Source organism: Podarcis gaigeae, assembly GCF_964106915.1.
Source record: "Podarcis gaigeae genome assembly, chromosome: 6".
NCBI classification, from domain to species: domain Eukaryota; kingdom Metazoa; phylum Chordata; class Lepidosauria; order Squamata; family Lacertidae; genus Podarcis; species Podarcis gaigeae.
Window position 1 is genome coordinate 91,389,662 of NC_139682.1, and position 19,305 is coordinate 91,408,966.

Below are 19,305 nucleotides of genomic sequence, written 5' to 3' on the forward strand. Positions count from 1 at the left end.
CCATGAATGCAGTCATGGGATTGCATGAACATGGGGCCCAGCTCATGTATGTCTGGCTGTTCATTTCTTTATTCCTATCGCACATGTTCTAGGGGCCAAACCACAACAATCTGGGGGCGGCAGCCTGGGGCAGCCCTTCACTTTCCAGATTGCATTTTGTGTGTGTCATTTCCTCCCCTCCCGCCTTCGTGCAATGTCCTCGTGTCATTGCAAACACTCCCCTGTCTCACAAATAAATCTCAAGCAGGTGACAGAGGCAAAGGCATTCACTGGATTGACAGAGCATAGATACCAACCTCGGGAGTGTCTGAGCCAGAGTTTCGCTGGCAGCACAGCCCTGGACTGCGCGAGAGCTATTGGAAAGGTGACAGTCTGAACGCTAACAGGGAAAGCTCTAGAAGTGCAGGCACTTACGCCAAGGCAAAGGCCATCAGGGCTCCGACCACCACAATGAAGTCCAGGATGTTCCAGAGGTCTCGGAAATAGGAGCCGTCTTGCAGGATTAATCCCTGATCTATCATCTGCGGAAAAGGTAGAAGCAATTTAGTCATAAAGCCATTGGAATGGGAAAGTGCCACTTTTGTAAACTAAATGTTTTTTTGTAAACACGACGGTTTCTGCATCTGATCAGTAAAATGGAAGATAGTTGTATTGTTGTTCCAAGTGAGGTCTTCACTAAAGTAAACTCCCAGGAATTTAAAGGAAGAGACTCTCTCCACACAACCCACCCCTGATATACAATGGGGCTAGTTCCCCTCTCTTCCTCCGAAAGTCCAACACCATCCCCTTTGTCTTGCTAATATTTAGGTGCAAGTTATTCTCTAGGCACCATGTAGATATTTTTTGAACCTCCCCCAGTACGCTGATTCATCTCCATCTCTAATTAGACCCATTATGGCAGTATCATCTGCAAACTTAATAACTGCAGTAGATGAATCCGATGAAATACAGTCATATGTATACAATGAGTACAGGTAGGGACTTAGCACACATCCCTGTGGGGTGCCGGCGCTGAGCTTCAGGGAGGTAGATGTAACAGGCCCAGTCCTCACTGTTTGTGTCCGATCCCTCAGAAAGCTAGTGATATAGCCAGTAGCTTCTGTGACCTTATTTTTAAAAAGGCCTGGATGAATTTATGGGAGGAACATTTCTCAACAGCTATCAGACGTAATAGCTAAATGGAATCTCTCCTGTTCAGAGGCAGCATGGCTCAGAACACCGCTCTCTGATTGGCAAAGGGAAAGGGAGATGTTATGTACTGAGTTGAATAGGATCCAAAATGCAGCAGTCTGATTGGTCCTAGAACAATAGGATTCAGAATGCAGCAGTCTGATTGGTCCTAGAACAATAGGATCCAGAATGCAGCAGTCTGATTGGTCCTAGAACAATGCAGCAGTCTGATTGGTGCACAGGAGCCACCCAATCCAGCTCCAGGTGGAAGTGAATCCACAACCTGATTGGCCTACAGGAGAATCCCGGAATTAGCCAATCACGTGGGGCCCATTATGTAAATAATGTATATAAAGCAGACATCCTGGGGGAACTTCCATTCCTCCTCACCACTATGAGATGAATAAAGAGCATGAAATCCACTCTCGATTCCAAGTGTATTTCAGGAGACTTGCTTGCAAATTTCCCTTTAAGCAATCAGGTGGTCAGTTTTTCAATGCAGAGGGGCCTTGAGTTTTCTTCCTCAGGCCCATCATGCCATACAAAATACACCTTTCGATGGTGTGCCCAGGGAAAAGGGCCTGCTTCATCACAGGGCCCTGATTTAGATAAGCCTCGGCCCCACTAGGAGCTTATGAAAACCAGAATGCCAATTTAGCTTCCCAACTGCCAATCTGGCGCCTAATTTTAGAAGCTCTGCTCTGTGGGAGTGACATTTGCAACATGACAAAGATGAGCAAAAGGTTCTGCTTTAAGGAGAGAGAGAGAGAGAGTGTGTGTGAGAGAGAGGGGTGGCGTATTCAATTTTCTCTTTCTACTCGAGAAACCATTTCACATTCTGTTCCACTGAGGCCAACGCTCATCACCCACAAAGAGGAAGTCACAGAACTTGTCGCTGTAAACCGAGATCACACCAACAACTCACACCCACGGCTTCGCTTGCCATGCCTAATTTTGGCAGACTCAGCAAGTGCAGAGAAAGTGAGATTATTCTTGGATTTATTTGGTGTGGGGGTTTCTTTTTACTAGAAAACTCATCAGTTTTGCCCCTTCTGCTTCCTTCCCCATTCCCCCACCAGCTTGAAGAGGAATTTCATAAACTGGACTCCAGCATATCAAAGAATTAGAAGAAAAGACTTGGAGAGAGAGAGAGAGAGTTTGCATGTGGGCACAAATAGTTTGAAAGGTGACGCAGCAGCAGAAGTTCTTGGGTCTCCCTAATAATGTGGCGTCAGGCCCAGCCCACTCCTTAGCATTCCTCCCTCCTGTTATAAGAATTTTAAGGTCTCAAATGTAGTATAAATATTCATAAATGCACACATATCTAAATATATAAACCATGTGACTGAAATAGTACCGGAGAGCAATCCTGAAGCCATTTTGACTCTCCCAATGACCTCAAATATTCCTCTGCAGTAAGGAAGGCAAATGGGGAAAGCCTTCCCATTGTCTTTTTGCTTGCAAATCCTGTCTTAAGGGCATATTTATATATGAATAGGGTGAGCCTGTGACCTTGATTCAGGAACTAAAGTATGAACCATCACCAAAGAATGGCCAGGCTGCCCAGGTAATGCAACAGCGACCATTATCAGGTATCCTGGCGGACAGGATTCCTTCTATAATGTATGTATGATGATTTTGGGCTGGTCTTTGGGCTAAGGGGGTTGGGCAATGTCCAAAGCCTTTAAAGGTTCCTGCATACTTTTGTTCAGGGTCTCTCCCTCCTTGCAAGGAGGGGAAGGAACTCTGCTGCAACAGAAAAATAAGTATCTGCCTCGATTTCCACTGGATCCTGCCTCTATCCATTCTTCTCCGACTGATTATGGAAACAGGGGACTCAGAGCCCCATGGAGAGTTGGGCAGCAAAATTCCAAATTTTTACATCACTTCCTCCCTCCCTAGTTTGCTGACACACGTTGCTTTGCTGGACCTTGCTATTGAAATAGCTGGTCACCACCTTTGGGGACAGGTTGGAATTTTTGCAGTTGGCATATTGGCCCTGGCCCTCTGCCATCCTCACAGCAATTGTCACAACTTTGGCAGCTTAGGCATTGGGTAGGCGTAGTCTTGAACGGAGGGGAGGTTGTAGTCTCTGCCCACCCCTCCGAAAAGGGGATATCCCATTGAAGAGATCCTGGGGAGATGTTTCTGTCTGCTCCCCAAGTGTAGTCCACTGTGGGACCTACTCCTTGACATAGGTCAGGGACTCCACTTTTGGTTGACCCCAAATGTAAGTCCTGTCTGCTGGAAGGCTGGAAGTGGTGGGTTCTGCATAATGCCTATGCCATATCTCTTACATCAGTAGTTGTGGCCTGATTTTACCCAAATGCTAGTAGGCATGTGTCAGGGAACTGCCATCGGCTCAGAGGCGAGAGGGGGAAAGGCAGATGGATTACAGAGAGCCTCCGAAAATCGTGGGAAGCAGCACTTCCTCAGCGGAGGAAGGAAGCCACGCCTCTAGTGGGGAAGAGTTGCAGGGCTGGGAGGATGCAAGGCGGTGCCAGGGCACCTTGCCTGAGCAAAGCGGGGAGGAGGGAGGCCCCCCTTTACCCAAGCCTTCCTTGCACAGTAGGCTTCGCGCAGAGAGGGAGGCATAGGCTGGGGGTCAAGAAACTACTTTGCTGGGGAAGATTTAAGGACCGCCCACTATCAGATTCTGCTAGTGAGTGATACGCATTCTGCATTCTAAAGGTTTTAGCACCAATAATAAAGCTTTTGAAAAGACCAGGGAGGCGTATTGCCTGATCGCTCTCAAGCAACCACCCAATAGCCATAACAGCATGCCTTTTTATTCCTGGAATTTGGGTGATCCAAAGGGCAGGGAGGTGGGAATGCGTTGCCACACAAAGGAATGATGGCAAAGCACACTGTAGCAATATCAAACCTACCATCTTTCCATTGATTTCACGATTCTTTCCCTTGTTTCTTACCTTGATAACCATCTCAAAGGTGAAGACGCCAGTGAAAACATAGTCAAAATATCTCAGGACCTGCAAAGAGAAGAAGAAAAGCTGAAGGATAATGATTTGGCTAAAGGGCGTTGGAGATTAGAAAGTTAGATAATAAGAGAAGAATTAAGATGATAAATTGCTGGCAAAATTTTATTGGAATGAAGGTAGGAGCGGGAGATGAGAGGAAGTCCAAAGAAGTGGTGAAACTATGTTGAGATATATGTTATATTGTTTATTTTTATGTATTGTATTAAAAAAGTCTTAATAAATATCATAAAAAAAGAAAAGCTGAAGGATATATTTCTGATGAAAACACTCACATACTTAAGTATCAGCTGTATTATATGCATGTTGTTATGTTCTTTTTCAGAATTCCAAACAGCAGCGCTCACAAATTTTCTTCAGTCAATTTACCTGTATAAAAGACTGCTGCAGCAAAACCATAAAGAGCCTTGTGTCGTACCTCAGAGACAAACAAAATCATTATGGCATAAGCTTTCATGGACTACATACAGCTCACTTTACCAAACACATGAAAAGGACTCTAGTTCACAAAAACTTATGCCATAATGAACTTGTAAGTCTGGAAGGTGCCATAAGACACCATGTCAGCGTCCCCCAAACTGGTGTTTGGAACTAAAGCAATGAGCCCCAGCTACCATAGCTGTTCTAACTGAGGCTGGCTGGAATCTGTCAAAACAGGGGCAGTCAACATGATGCTCTCCAAATTTTGATCCCATCAACCCCAGCCAACAGAACATGTCAAGGATGATGGGTGATGTAGTCCAGAAACATCTGGAGGACATTCTGGTGGCAACTTCTGGTCTAAATTATTTTTGGGGAGAGGCTGATCTATGTTCTTCTATGAATGACGAACCAGTTTTATATACTAAAATGCACAATATGTAAAGACAGTGATCAGTGAAACCTTCACTACAGGTCCAGAATGAACACAGACTTTCTATAAGAAACATCTCTGGGTCTGAAGTGAGCAATGCGCAGACATATTGTGCGAAAGAAGGCATAAGGTAAAGGTAAAGGGACCCCTGACCATTAGGTCCAGTCATGGCCGACTCTGGGGTTGCAGCGCTCATCTCGTTTTATTGGCCGAGGGAGCTGGCGTACAGCTTCCGGGTCATGTGACTAAGCTGCTTCTGGCAATCCCGAGCAGCACACGGAAACGTCATTTACCTTCCCGCCGGAGCGGTACCTATTTATCTACTTGCACTTTGACGTGCTTTCGAACTGCTAGGTTGGCAGGAGCTGGGACCGAGCAACGGGAGCTCACCCCGTCACGGGGATTCGAACCACCGACCTACTGATCAGCAAGTCCTAGGCCCTGTGGTTTAACCCACAGCGCCACCCGCGTCCTGAAAGGAGGCATAATATGCTGCTATTGGATGACCTGATTTAGAAAGTGTTTCAGAATCTCTATACAAGTAGAGAAACACAGGTAGTCCTGGACAAACCATGGCGAGAAAAAAAGACCACAGCGACGCACAATCTGAACTTACGTTAAAATCCAAAAGCTACCATTGGCCAGAGACCTCTGTGGGCGCACAGCAGGGTCACATGATCTCCTGGCACCTCAATGGTGAAAGCCATTTGCACTGGCAATTAGAGTGGAAATCAGCCCAGAGGTTCAACAAGAACTGTGCTGGCATGTGATCCCTTTGGGTCTCTTCCAAGAAAAATAGGTTGCTGCCTGCCTATTTTATGAAGAATTCTTGCTAGAATGGCCTGGCAAATTACGGGCAATGCATGGCTGCAATTGGTCAGAAGAGTACATTCAACTCCCTTTGCTTTCATTGGGAGAGAGATAAGCGCCTCCTTGGTGTTGTGACCGAAGCCACTGACTTTAAACGGTTTAAATCTTTCCAGATTGTGCTCCACCAAGGCATCAGGTTTGCAGGGCAAAGTGAATAGGTCACCAAGTGGGTAATAGGGACCAAACATAAAAAGATAGGCCTCTAGGCCCATTGTCCCATCTATTATCCCATCTGGAGTCTATAAAAACTACTAACAACTGTTGGTCATTACTGCTCCTTAGTCATCAACAACAATTTCATTTTTTTCTGAAGTGAGTCACATCAGACTGAATGGTGCAGCATGAAGCGACTTGTCCATTCTAAGTTCGTTCTTTCTTTTGCAATTATTCTGGATGTTGCCTTTTGCTGCCCCCAGAAGCAGAGATATATTTTTGAGAAACAGAAGGCAAGGCTTGTTTAAACAGATTCAGGCCCTCCTCCTTCTTTTGCCTCCACAGGAGATATGGGCAAACATGCAAAGCTCCTAAAATAAGATGTGTCTATAAAACATAATGCGAACGAAGAGCAGCCCTGATTCTTGCACCAAGGGAGGAAGAAAATAAATGCAGGCCTCAAGTACTGCCTGTCAGTTTAATTAATAATGATTAATAATAACTCCTTGGCCCTAACATGGCATGAAAAGAAAGCACCCTGGGGCATCCCTGGCTCCACCTTCCTAACAGCCCCCATCAGAGGAAGCAGGAAGAAGCCAGGACAGACCAGTCTCTTTCTTCCATCAATATGCAGATAAATATGGGGAATGAGGATGGGGAAGCAGCCAGCATGGGCAAGAGCCAGGGATGGTGGGAGGACATCTGGAGGACAACAGAGTCTCTCCTCCTGCCGTTAAGTGAAGCTGGCCAACGTGACGGAGCTAAGCATCACCGAAGGCTGGCTGCTACATGCCATCAAAGGGGCAGCTGCAGAAGCTGGTTTGAAAGCTGGCAACCCTTGTTGGCTGCCAATGCTTTCAGGCCTCTGCCTTATGCCTCCTGTGTGCCCTGCTCTTCCTTGTCCTGGGGTATGCTGCCCGTGGCCTTCCTTAAACCCGTTGCTCCCCTTGCTGCCTCTCATCTGGTCTGCTTGCCTTTTCCCTGCCTCTTTGCCCTTAGCTTAAATGATGCCCGTTGCCACCTACGCCCTGGCTTTCCCTTCCGACACCCACCCACAGCAATCGCTGCAGAGCAATCACAAAAGTGCCACTTGGAGAAGCCAAAAGCGTAGCCCCCACACACAACATGCATATTCTTCTAGGCCCACTTGTCATCAAGCGGAGACAAGCTATATACGGTTCTCCTTGTGACTAGGAACAGATGACCCACGGAAGGCTCTGTTTCAGGACCCAGCACTGCTATGATTCCAACATGAAAGCTCTGGCGCTGCAAGTATCATTTCCCCCTCCAAGCTAATTTGCTACGCACAATGGCTAACTAATTACCCGCCTCTGGGACCAGAGAAAACGATTCATCAGATTGAGGAAGCTGAGGCCAAGCATTCTCAGCCTCAGCGGGACAAAGGCTCCTTTTCAATGTTTAAAGTACAGTTAAGTCGGAAGATGCAAACTCCCGCAGGAGTGGAAGTTAAAATAAGATGCACAGCCAGCCTTCTCCCCATCTTTTACTCTCAGGGTTCCCAGGTACAGTTGATGTTCTTTCTTTGCCTCTCTTCCTGTCCCTGCTCTGCTGCTTAAGACAACTTAGTTTTAGTTAAGAATTTATTCATGACTTCTCCACTGTGAGGGTTAAACGTCAGAATGCAGTCCATCCTGTATACAGCCATCAAAAGGGAGCAACTACCAGGAGACAGAGAAAAGCAATGAAAACCTAGATAGCATCCTAAAAAGCAGAGACCTTGCCGACAAAGGCCTGTATAGTTAAAGCCATGGTTTTCCCAGTAGTGATGTATGGAAGTGAGAGCTGGACCATAAAGAAGGCTGATTGCCGAAGAATTGATGCTTTTGAATTATGGTGCTGGAGGAGACTCTTGAGAGTCCCGTGGACTGCAAGAAGATCAAACCTATCCATTCTGAAGGAAATCAGCCCTGAGTGCTCAATGGAAGGACAGATCCTGAAGTTGAGACTCCAATACTTTGGCCACCTCATGAGAAGAGATGACTCCCTGGAAAAGACCCTGATGTAGGTAAAGATGGAGGGCACAAGGAGAAGGGGATGACAGAGGATGAGATGGTTGGACAGTGTTCTTGAAGCTACCAGCATGAGTTTGACCAAACTGCGGGAGGCAGTGGAAGACAGGAGTGCCTGGCGTGCTCTGGTCCATGGGGTCACGAAGAGTCAGACACGACTAAACACCAATACCCAGGAGACAAGCTACACCAGCCAAGGAAGCCTCCTTGTTCTCTGGTCAGCTCACAAAAATATGTTTTTATCTCCACACTTAATCTCTTTTTTGGGTCAGAGGGAACGATTCAGTTCTCCACTGGCTGTGGACCAACTCAACTCCAAAAGAGTCCAGGGTGGTATTTAATTGGTGTGTAAGATCAAGATCAGCCACCTGTCCCTATATTTCTGAAGGGGGAGAATGAACGAATTCCTATGCCCCACAAATAACCCAGAGATGCATTTTAAATAAAAGGACACATTCTACTCATGTAAAAACACACTGATTCCCGGACCGTCCACAGGCCAGATTTAGAAGGCGATTGGGCCGGATCCAGCCCCTGGGCCTTAGTTTGCCTACCCATGCTATAAAGGCTGCATTGTAATGGAGTTCACCTCCCACCACCATGCAGTGATATCTGCAATAACTCCATGGCTCAATTTACCTGGAATTTTTTATTGTGAGAATTTCCAACTTTCAGTTGCCACCACAGAGCAGAAGACTAGCCAAGACACGCTTCTGCCCCTTTGCAGGAAGGGATGTAAAAGTGACTGGGCTTTGCCAACGGAATAGCAAAGAGCACTCTGGGAAACCTACTGTTTTGTTCCACCCGGCAAAAGTTCACTATTTGCCTTTTGCAATCAGAAGAATACTGTGGCAAATCTTTCCCTGTGACATTCAGTGTGTGTGTGTGTGTACTACATTGTCAGGGAGATGGTTAGGATAAAACCTCATGTGTGTATCTATATCGATCTATCAATCTATCATCTATCATCTATCAAGACATATATATAAGGTAAATGTCATTGGTAGGCAAACTAAGGCCTGGGGGCTGGATCCAGCCCAATCGCCTTCTCAGTCCGGCCCGCGGACAGTCTGGGTATCAGCGTGTTTTTACATGAGTAGAATGTGTCCTTTTATTTAAAATGCATCTCTGGGTTATTTGTGGGGCATAGGAATTCATTCATTCCCCCCTTCAGAAATATAATCCTGCCCCCCGCAAGGTCTGAGGGACAGTGGACTGGCCCCCTGCTGTAAAAGTTTGCTGACCCCTGGTATATGTGAACACTCAAACGCGTAATCTCTAACTGCAGCCTGCAACAGTACAGCCCAGCAAGAGAACAATTTCTTTGTGTCTCATAAGCATGTGGCCCAGTTCTATACTGGACTGTAAAGAGGGCCTATAGCTGGGAGAACTGGAGCTCATTTACATTAGGATCTCACGGTGGGGCAAGCATTGTCAGAAAAGCAACAACAGGGTAATCACTTTATTCCTCTCTGAGTTGGTCAGGACGGGGTCCTCCGCCGCCAAGGCAATGCTGCTGGCTGCAATCACCAGAAGGATGCACATCTCAAAATAGCGCAGGTTGACAATGTAATGGCAGACTCTTCGGATTCTGTCAGGGAAAGAACACAGAGTGGTCAGTGCGATGGATGGCCACCGATCTCTCACACACAGTTCCGATCCTTTAAGGCCCGTCCAATGTATACCAGTGTACTTGGCATTTACAGAGCATTTCAGCGCGTTTAGAGTATTTCACATGCGTTTTCTCATTGGTGCCAATTTCTGCCGAGGCAAACAGAATTAGCACAACTGCAAGAGGCAAAAGATTAAAGCCCCCTCCTCCCAGGGTTCAAATCTATACTTGCAACTGACTAAAAAAAACCCAAAATTATTTTTAGAAGAAAAATGCATTAATTTAATTGTTAATTGTCTTAATACAGTGTCCATGGACAACCTGAAGGTAGGAGCAGTTTTAGCGATAAATATAACTGCACCAGTTGATGAAGGAAAACTTCAACCTGGGCCTGGTCTCTAATGCAATCATTCCCACAGAAGCTGGTCAGAGGTAAAGGGACCCCTGACCATTAGGTCCAGTCGTGACTGACTCTGGGGTTGTGGCGCTCACCTCGCTTTATTGGCCGAGGGAGCCAGCGTACAGCTTCCGGCTCATGTGGCCAGCATGACTAAGCCGCTTCTGGCAAACCAGAGCAGCACACAGAAATGCCATTTACCTTCCCACCGGAGCGGTACCTATTTATCTACTTGCACTTTGACGTGCTTTCAAACTGCTAGGTTGGCAGGAGCAGGGACCGAGCAACGGGAGCTCACCCCATTGCAGGGATTCGAACCGCCAACCTTCTGATCGGCAAGCCCTAGGCTCTGTGGTTTAACCCACAGCGCCACCCGTGTCCCTTATATCTTTTCTTAGAAGCCTGCAAACAGCACAACCAGGAATCTGGGTAAGCTGGAGCACTTGGCTTCATGTTGAATTATATAGGGTGGAACTAGCATCACCACCTATCAATTAGGTGGCTCCTGCAGCGTTTTGTCTCGCAAGACTCACCCCTCCCGCAACAGCACAAATCGGGTTGCCCAGTACAGCCATGGTATCTTCCATTTTGGCTGCCCTAATATGTTCGCAAAAACAAAGTGCTTTGCGAGTGTTGTTAAAGTCTATCCCTGTGTTGCATGTGTGCTGGACCAGCCACCTTCAGCCCTGACACTCCTGCAATGAACAGAAAGACCTGAAGGAGGAGTGTAAGCATGTTTGGCTTAATACACTCACAGTCCCTCTAGCAACAGCGATCTCTGGTCATCCTGGGTTCCTTGATGTGATGAGGACTGCAAGCGCGTTCAGCCAAACAAATTTACAACCCCGCTTCAGACCCTTCCACTCAACATGGGGAAGCTTTCGTTTCCCATGGGTCTCATGGTAGGGATGATTGCAATGTTTATGTTATCTTTATAACACTCAACCTTTCCCCAGGGGAATGCATGGCGATGTCACCGTTTATCAACACGATAACCTTGTAAGGCAGGCTAAGCAGAGAGAAGGCAATGCAATCAAAGCAACTTTGGCAGCTGAGACTCGCAGCTTTTATTCCACCGATTTCAGTAGGGTTGAATCCAATTAAAATGCAAACATTTAATTTCATTTAGTTCAGAGGTTAGGCTGAAAAGTGACTTTGCTTTCACACAAATCATTGCTCTTCTACTGTAAGCTGCAGGTGGATTTGAAACCATTTTGCCCACTATCAGGGAACACTGCGCTTTTGCTCTGTATTAGGTTCTGTCCACACCAGAAAGCATATTGCTCAGGCCATCTGAAGCTCAGCACACATTCACTATACGCTTTGGTCTGAGTGCCATTTCATGACCGCATTTATTTTATTTAAACCAGTCTTTTAGTGCAGAAACAGCTTTGCTGTGGGGTTTTTTTTAAATGAAAGATAGGTATAGTGCTATAACACCATAATGTTATAATGTTAAGTTTTGTAGTATGGTGTAACAGTGGTATAACACTATAATATCACAATGATTTTTTAAAAAACAATTTAAAAGTCCAGTTGTCCGATGGGTGGAGGTGTTCTACATTATTCACAGAAGGGAATAGAGGAAGCTGCTATGGAAATAGCCTCATATAACCAAAATGCTCAAGTCTAATTAAGGCATAAAAGGGTTAAGACCATAGAGTAAGCTGTCCTGCCAGGCTTCGCTAGTTCACACCCTGACACCTTGGGAAGAAGGGCAATTCTTTTTCCTTTCACCATATGAACCCAACCAATAAGGGCTCCACTGAGGCCAGTACTGTCTACTTTGACTGGCAACAACTCCCCATGGTCTCTCTTGGACCTTTCAAATCACCTACAACCTGATCCTTTTAACTGGAGATGTCAGCCATGGGACCTTAGACTACCTTTCAAAATAGCATCCATTCTGGAACTTGGCCGCGACACTGGAATATGACAGAAATGATGCTGGATTTTTTTGGGGGGAGGACAATGACATTTTGCACACCAAGGTGATTCAAACCTAGATAACAAACCAGCTCCCTGTTCCCATTTCACTCACCAAAGTCTCATAGGCCACTCGGCCGATGGGTCTTGAACTTTCTGTGGGAAACCTCCCCAAATCAACTTGTTTTCTGTGGAACCCTGGCATGTTGTAAAGGGTTCTTGGGAGTGTTTTAAAGCAAGCTGGAAAACCAACATATTATGCATTTCAAGCAGAAAAGCTAAGGCAGTGTATCTCACGGGTTTGTGGTGCTGAAGATAAACATCGAGCTGTGAGGCACCATGGGTTTGCCCATGGGTTTCTTCTTTTTCTGCTTCTTCTTCTTCTTCTCCTCTGCCTCTGCTTCCTCCTCTTCCTTTGTCTCTGCCTCCTTCAGAGGGCTGGCTTCTCCATCTGTCTTGTTGCTAACTAGAAAGTGAACAAGGCCCGTTACTGCTATAGCTGGGAGGGGAATGCATTTGACACAAAGCCTGAAGGGAGTTCATAGGCTGGACACGTTACTTACCTTATAGTCGCAGAGTTTGGGGAAACAAGAGAGCAGAGGAAAAACAAGAATTGGGGGCGGAGGGATGTGGGCAAAAATATACTTAAAGATACTTAAAAAGATGCAATCATACAAAAAGATGACTGCTTGCATAAAATCACAGCAAATAATGGATGCCGAGTCCTGTTAGCAGGACTGTATCTGTTGTGGGCTAAAAATATTTTTATGTGTTGGGGGGGGGGGGTAGGCAGGATTCTGAGACCCTTCTAATTCCTGAATGCAGCATGAATTCAATTCCTGGAACAGCCCGGCTAGCTTCCTGGTGAGGCAATGGCCCTCTACATATGATACGATACAATGATCTTATTGTCATTGTCCCATACAGAACAATGAAATTGAAAAAATCTACATCAGACATTTTAAAACCAACAAGCCTGCTATCCCAGCTATCCCAGCCTGGTTATCCCCCTAAAAACTCTGATACCCCATAATTAAATACAATATACTCCCACAGAGACCACCTTACATTGCGTTTAAAACCAAAATCGCATTTGGATAAAAACTGTTTCTCAGGCGGCTAGTCCTAGTCTTTATTTATAACCCTGTACCTTCTTCCAGAAGGCAGAAGCGGAAAGAGATCATTTCTGGGGTGCGCACTATCCTGCACTATCTCTGCAGCTTTCTTATGACACCTGGAAGCATAGATTTGATCCAAGGTGGGAAGAATGCACCCAGTTATTCTCTCCGCAGTATGGGCCATTAAAGTAGCAAAGGAAGTGGATCTATATCAGATGACAAATGAGGGGGGCTCTCCCTCAACATGCTGGTAGGTAGAAAGACAAAAGCAAGAGTGGAGGGTTGAGTTGTATGTAAGCTGGAAGATGGAAGAGAGAGAGACAGCAATGCCTGATTTTTCTTGGAATCCAAGGCTGTGGCTATGGGGTTAACAAGACCCCCTTGGAGTGTTAATGCTGTGAACTCCTCCATCACAGGCTCAGGTTATGCATACAGTGGTGCCCCGCAAGACGAATGCCTCGCTAAACGAAAAACCCGCAAGACGAAGGGGTTTTCCGATTTTTTAGCGGCTTCGCAAGACGAATTTCCCTATGGGCTTGCTTCGCAAGACGAAAGCCCATAGGGAAATCTCCGGGGACAGTGGGGAAGCGCAGCGCGCCTTCTCCTCTGTTCCCGGACCTGTCCTAAGGCTTGCGGTGGGAGGTCCGGGAACAGAGGGGAAGGCGCGAAGGGCTTCTCCTCTGTTCCCGGGGCTTGCGGTGGGAGGAGGGTTTTTCCTCCCCACCGCCAACATTCAGAACAGCATTCTGAATGTTGGCGGTGGGGTGGAAAGCCCTCCTCCCACTGCAAGCCTTCAGGACAGGTCCGGGAACAGAGGGGAAGGTGCGCAGAGCTTCTCCTCTGTTCCTGGGGCTTGCGGTGGGAGGAGGGTTTTTCCTCCCCACCGCCAACATTCAGAACAGCATTCTGAATGTTGGCGGTGGGGTGGAAAGCCCTCATCCCACCGCAAGCCTTCAGGACAGGTCTGGGAACAGAGGGGAAGGTGCGCAGCCTGCTGCCCCGCGCGAGGGGCGCTCTTAAGCAGAGCGCCCCTCGCGCCGGGCTGACATTCGCCGCTTGGAGAGCCCTGCGGGGAAGTCCTGCAGGGTTCCCCAAGCTGCAAATGTCTGCGCCGCGCGAGGGGCGCTCTTCTTAAGAGCGCCCCTCGCGCGGGGCAGCAGGCTGCTATCCACAGCTTGGAGAGCCCTGCGGGGAAGTCCTGCAGGGTTCCCCAAGCTGCGAATGTCTGCGCCGCGCGAGGGGCGCTCTGCTTAAGAGCGCCCCTCGCGCGGGGCAGCAGGCTGCTATCCGCAGCTTGGAGAGCCCTGCGGGGAAGTCCTGCAGGGCTCCCCAAGCTGCGAATGTCTGCCCCTCGCGCGGGGCAGCAGGCTGCTATCCGCAGCTTGGAGAGCCCTCTGGACCTCTTCTGAAGGCGGGTGGGGGGCAAAAGTCTTTGTCCCCCCTGCCTGCCTTCCCAGGGGATTTTAAAATGCTGGCGGGCGGCAGCGCTGCCGCCCGCCAGCATTTTAAGATCGCCCCGGACAGCGGAGAAGTCTCCGCTGTCCCGGGAAGGGGGGGGGAAGCAAAGACTTTCGCCCCGCCACGTCGGCCTTCTTAAGAAGAGCGCCCCTCGCGCGGGGCAGCAGGCTGCTATCCGCAGCTTGGAGAGCCCTGCGGGGAAGTCCTGCAGGGCTCCCCAAGCTGCAAATGTCTGTGCCGCGCGAGGGGCGCTCTTCTTAAGAGCGCCCCTCGCGCGGGGCACTCTTCTTAAGAGCGCCCCGCGCGGGGCAGCAGGCTGCTATCCGCAGCTTGGAGAGCCCTGCGGGGAAGTCCTGCAGGGTTCCCCAAGCTGCGAATGTCTGCGCCGCACGAGGGGCGCTCTGCTTAAGAGCGCCCCTCGCGCGGGGCAGCAGGCTGCTATCCGCAGCTTGGAGAGCCCTGCGGGGAAGTCCTGCAGGGCTCCCCAAGCTGCGAATGTCTGCCCCTCGCGCGGGGCAGCAGGCTGCTATCCGCAGCTTGGAGAGCCCTCTGGACCTCTTCTGAAGGCGGGTGGGGGGCAAAAGTCTTTGTCCCCCCTGCCTGCCTTCCCGGGGGATTTTAAAATGCTGGCGGGCGGCAGCGCTGCCGCCCGCCAGCATTTTAAGATCGCCCCGGACAGCGGAGAAGTCTCCGCTGTCCCGGGAAGGGGGGGGAAGCAAAGACTTTCGCCCCGCCACGTCGGCCTTCAGAAGAGGTCGGGGGACAGACTGTCCCCAAACCTGGTCTGAAGGCGGTTTCCATAGGAACGCATTGATTGATTTTCAATGCATTCCTATGGGAAACCGTGCTTCGCAAGACGAAAAACTCGCAAGACGAAAAGACTTGCGGAACGAATTAATTTCGTCTTGCGAGGCACCACTGTATGTGCAAATAAACCATATATCATAAAGACACCGCCGCCTCTGCTGCCCCCCATTCTCAAACCCGAACCCTGTGTAAGCTCCTGGAACCCCCCCCCCCCCGGAATCTTACGCCCCTCAGAGATTGGAGTGGCACACAACAATATTAATAGCAACAACATTCTGCGCACCCACAACCATATTAATAGCAACAACATTTTGCGCACCAGCAACCCAAATTACAGGCCAAGGAACATAGAATTCTGCAGCCTGTAATTTGCATAATTTATTCTGCAATTGCTCCTGTTTTGCATGAGATATTCTGGTCTAGCTAGTCACGGGAAGAACAAAGAGCTCTGCAAAGCTGGGAAGCCGTGCTCCCAAACACTTGACATTTTATTCAGCAATTATTCTAGTTTCCGAGATTTCAAGAGATATTGCCCACACACTGTGGGTGAATGCATAATCGCTTGATTATGCCTATGGCTGCCTATGTTGCCATTTCTCTTGCTTCTCCGATCAGGTGCAGAAATATGGGCCAAAGTTCTGTTTCACCTAGTAGAACCAGCCTAGTGTGCAATGGAAAATTAACAATGGGAATATCACCATCTCTCCTCTTCCATAAGGGCTAGAAACCTTTTTAAAGCTGAACTGTGTATGCGCCCATTGGCCCATACTGCACTTTTCTTGCGCTGCCTGAAGATTCACAGCCTAATTACAGCTCTGTCTGTCTAACACTTCCTTCCCCAGCTGTTGCAATGCAAACGCAACACAGGAGAACTGGCAGGTAGAGGAAGACATTTCTGCAGAAAAGGTGTGAGCAAGGGATTGCTGCTTTACATTCACACCTCCTGGTTCTGCAGTTAGTAAGAAGGTGATTAGGAGTTAAGATGAAGCACAATTTAGGATCCAGGTGATACACCGAAATGTGGCTACTTAGAATGAAAGCAGGAGCTTCTGGTCTTCTCCTTGAGGTTACTCTGAGGGAGCAGAGGGGATGGAGGAGCCTGTGTCCCTGAGGCGCTCATTGTGGCTCACTGTTGTAACGCTAAACTATGGTTCAGCGCTACGTCAAAATGCAACATCATAGAATAAAAAGGAAAGGGCAACACACCTCAAGCAGAACTGGACGACAGCACTGAACTAGGTAACAAACTAGAAATAATAAAACTACGACGCTGAGTCAAGTCTGTGAGGTGACTTAACAACATGCTTTGCCTGCTTGGCCTATGGCAGGGAATGGTGTGGATAATGGAGGGTGGGGAAATCCACCATTCATTTTTATGTCATATCCTATGTTTCTATAGCTGCATGCTATAAGGGAAAGGAGAGGGAACTTGATGGCAGTTGCCATCTTGGGCCCTCCCCCCCATTAACTTAGAAGGATCAGGGCCCCTCAAACCTGCCAAGAGCTTTAAAAATATATTCTATCCATAAAACACAAAAAGAAGAAAGTTCTTGCGTCCTCTGTGACCACCAGAACTTTTTTTCCGAATGGCTGCCCTGTTGTGGCATATGGATAAATATGTTGTGGCATATGGATAAATAATTTGCTTCAAGTCATATAAACTCTAAAAAAAGAGCAAAAGTTATAAAGGAGAAGGGGACGGCAGAGGACGAGATGGTTGGACTGTGTTCTCGAAGCTACCAGCATGAGTTTGACCAAACTGCGGGAGGCAGTGGAAGACAGGAGTGCCTGGCGTGCTCTGGTCCAGGGGGTCACGAAGAGTCGGACACGACTAAACGACTAAACAACAACAACATATAAACTCTGGCTTTGGGGAGATTTTTGCATCGTATTTTAACAGCAAGAATGGAAAGAAAGCACTCGTCAGAACAAGAGAAGGGGGTAGCGCAAGACTTGAAATACACCAGAAAAATTCTGCAAGGAAAGAGAGTCTGCAGGACTTGGAATGTGTTGGATTTACATAACAAAAATTGTTTTGGATTCCTGTCATGAAGGACAGCTTTCAGCAGCCCTTTCACCGATTTATTCTATGGCTAGACAATAAAACTGACGGATTGAATTTGCTGTCGAGGGGCGGTTCTGCCTACACAGCCAAGAGATCAAATTCTCCATCTTTTGTCGCCGGGACTTAGGGTGCAACTAGACGTGACAGCCATATTTTTCTGATAATGGACATGGGGCAGGGTGTGGGGGGCAAGTTAAAATGCAGCGTGTGTGGGAAGAGGGAACTGAATGAGAAAAAACATAGCTTACTTTTTCCTACCACACCAGGAGAGAAAAATGGGGCTTAAAATGATCAGGTTTTAGGGAACGCCTGAGTGGAAAGAGGACATTTCCAATTGCCCCTCCCCCCTCACCCTGATTTGCAGGGATTTGATGGCAGCACACCCAGTTCTGCTCATGCGACTACCAACACCATGTCCAGTTTTGACAGGTCTCTCTTGGGAGCGTTGCAGCACCCCTGGGGCACTAACTTCTATTATGGCCCCCTGGGGTTTGCACTCCAATGTGCAGCTAGCCGGCATATCAGGGAGAGAATGGGAAAAGCTCTCTCCTCGCAGAAGGGGAAGGGAGTGTGTCTGGATCAGAGCCTGGGACGAATATGAACCTTCAAAGCTCATACATCCTTTGAGGTGGCTTTCTACAAGTTCATATCTGAAGATGGTTGCTGGCATCTCAGAGGCTGACTTCAGCAATCCCTGTGCAAGTGATGCTACTACAATTGGAATCTGCTTCACACAAACAGCTCCCTACATGGTTGTGAGAAACACAACCTCCCCCAGTTCTGTTTTCAAGGCTCAAGCAGCTCAAGGCCCTAAACTAAGAGCCAGCAGGTCATTGTTCCCTTGGTCAGTAACTACTTTTGTCGCAGGGTCATGTTTGCAAGGAGGTTGGTCCTACTAAGCCATAGCTGCAACCTATCCTTCACACCTAAAGGAGTGTCCAGAAAACAAATTCTATGCAGCCATTTTCCCTAGCACATCCCTGTTTCATTTCCAGGTTGGCAGTTGCGCGGCTAAGCAGCACCTCAACAACACCAGTTGCTGACCTCCTGTTACAAAAGGAAACAGATGTGTTTCTCGTTCACTGTCTGTTACAGTTGTGTATCGACTTAAAGTGCAGACTTCCATGTGCGAATTGGGCCATCCAACCTAGACAGCATCTTAAAAAGCAGAGACATCATCTTGCCAACAAAGGTCCGTATAGTTAAAGCTATGGTTTTCTCAGTAGTGATGTATGGAAGTGAGAGCTGGACCATAAAGAAGGCTGATCGCCGAAGAATTGATGCTTTGGAATTATGGTGCTGGAGGAGACTCTTGAGAGTCCTATGGACTGCAAGAAAATCAAACCTATCCATTCTGAAGGAAATCAGCCCTGAGTGCTCACTGGAAGGACAGATTGTGAAGCTGAGGCTCCAATACTTTGGCCACCTCATGAGAAGAGAAGACTCCCTGGAAAAGACACTGGGATTATTCCCATATGGGATGGTTCCACATGTATAGACTTTGTAACTCAGTCTGCCTTCAGGGATCCAACTGTGAACTGATGATGTTGTGGGTAATCTTCTTTTTATGACTTTAAAGAAGATTGTCGTGTGTTTATTCTTTTGAGAGGGATAAAAGGGGGACTCACCAGGGACATACAATTCAGTACTGTATTGTATGATAGTGAGAGGCTTAAACGAGCCTGCAACCAGCTAGCTGCTGTGCGTAAAAAGAAGAATGTAAAACTCTGCTAAGTAAAGGAACTTGCTAGCACAAGTTAGGAAGGATGTTAACAAACAATATAGCCTCTCCTGCCTCCCTGAAGATTCCCACAAAATCAAGGCCTTTGAGATGCCCTGATCCCCCACCC

The 19,305-nt window shown here is 47.8% G+C and overlaps 1 protein-coding gene across 1 annotated transcript in view; it reads right to left on the minus strand.

Annotated features, from left to right (window-relative positions):
• CACNA1E (calcium voltage-gated channel subunit alpha1 E) overlaps positions 1-19,305 on the minus strand; it is a 360,381-nt gene that overhangs the window by 90,395 nt on the left and 250,681 nt on the right. The window contains exons 23-27 of the mRNA XM_083745793.1: positions 17,037-17,053; positions 12,305-12,535; positions 9,534-9,663; positions 4,101-4,160; positions 415-521 (exon numbers count right to left, since the gene is read on the minus strand). Of these exons, the coding sequence (XP_083601919.1) occupies positions 415-521; positions 4,101-4,160; positions 9,534-9,663; positions 12,305-12,535; positions 17,037-17,053 (545 nt within the window). The remainder of the gene's footprint in view (positions 1-414; positions 522-4,100; positions 4,161-9,533; positions 9,664-12,304; positions 12,536-17,036; positions 17,054-19,305) is intronic.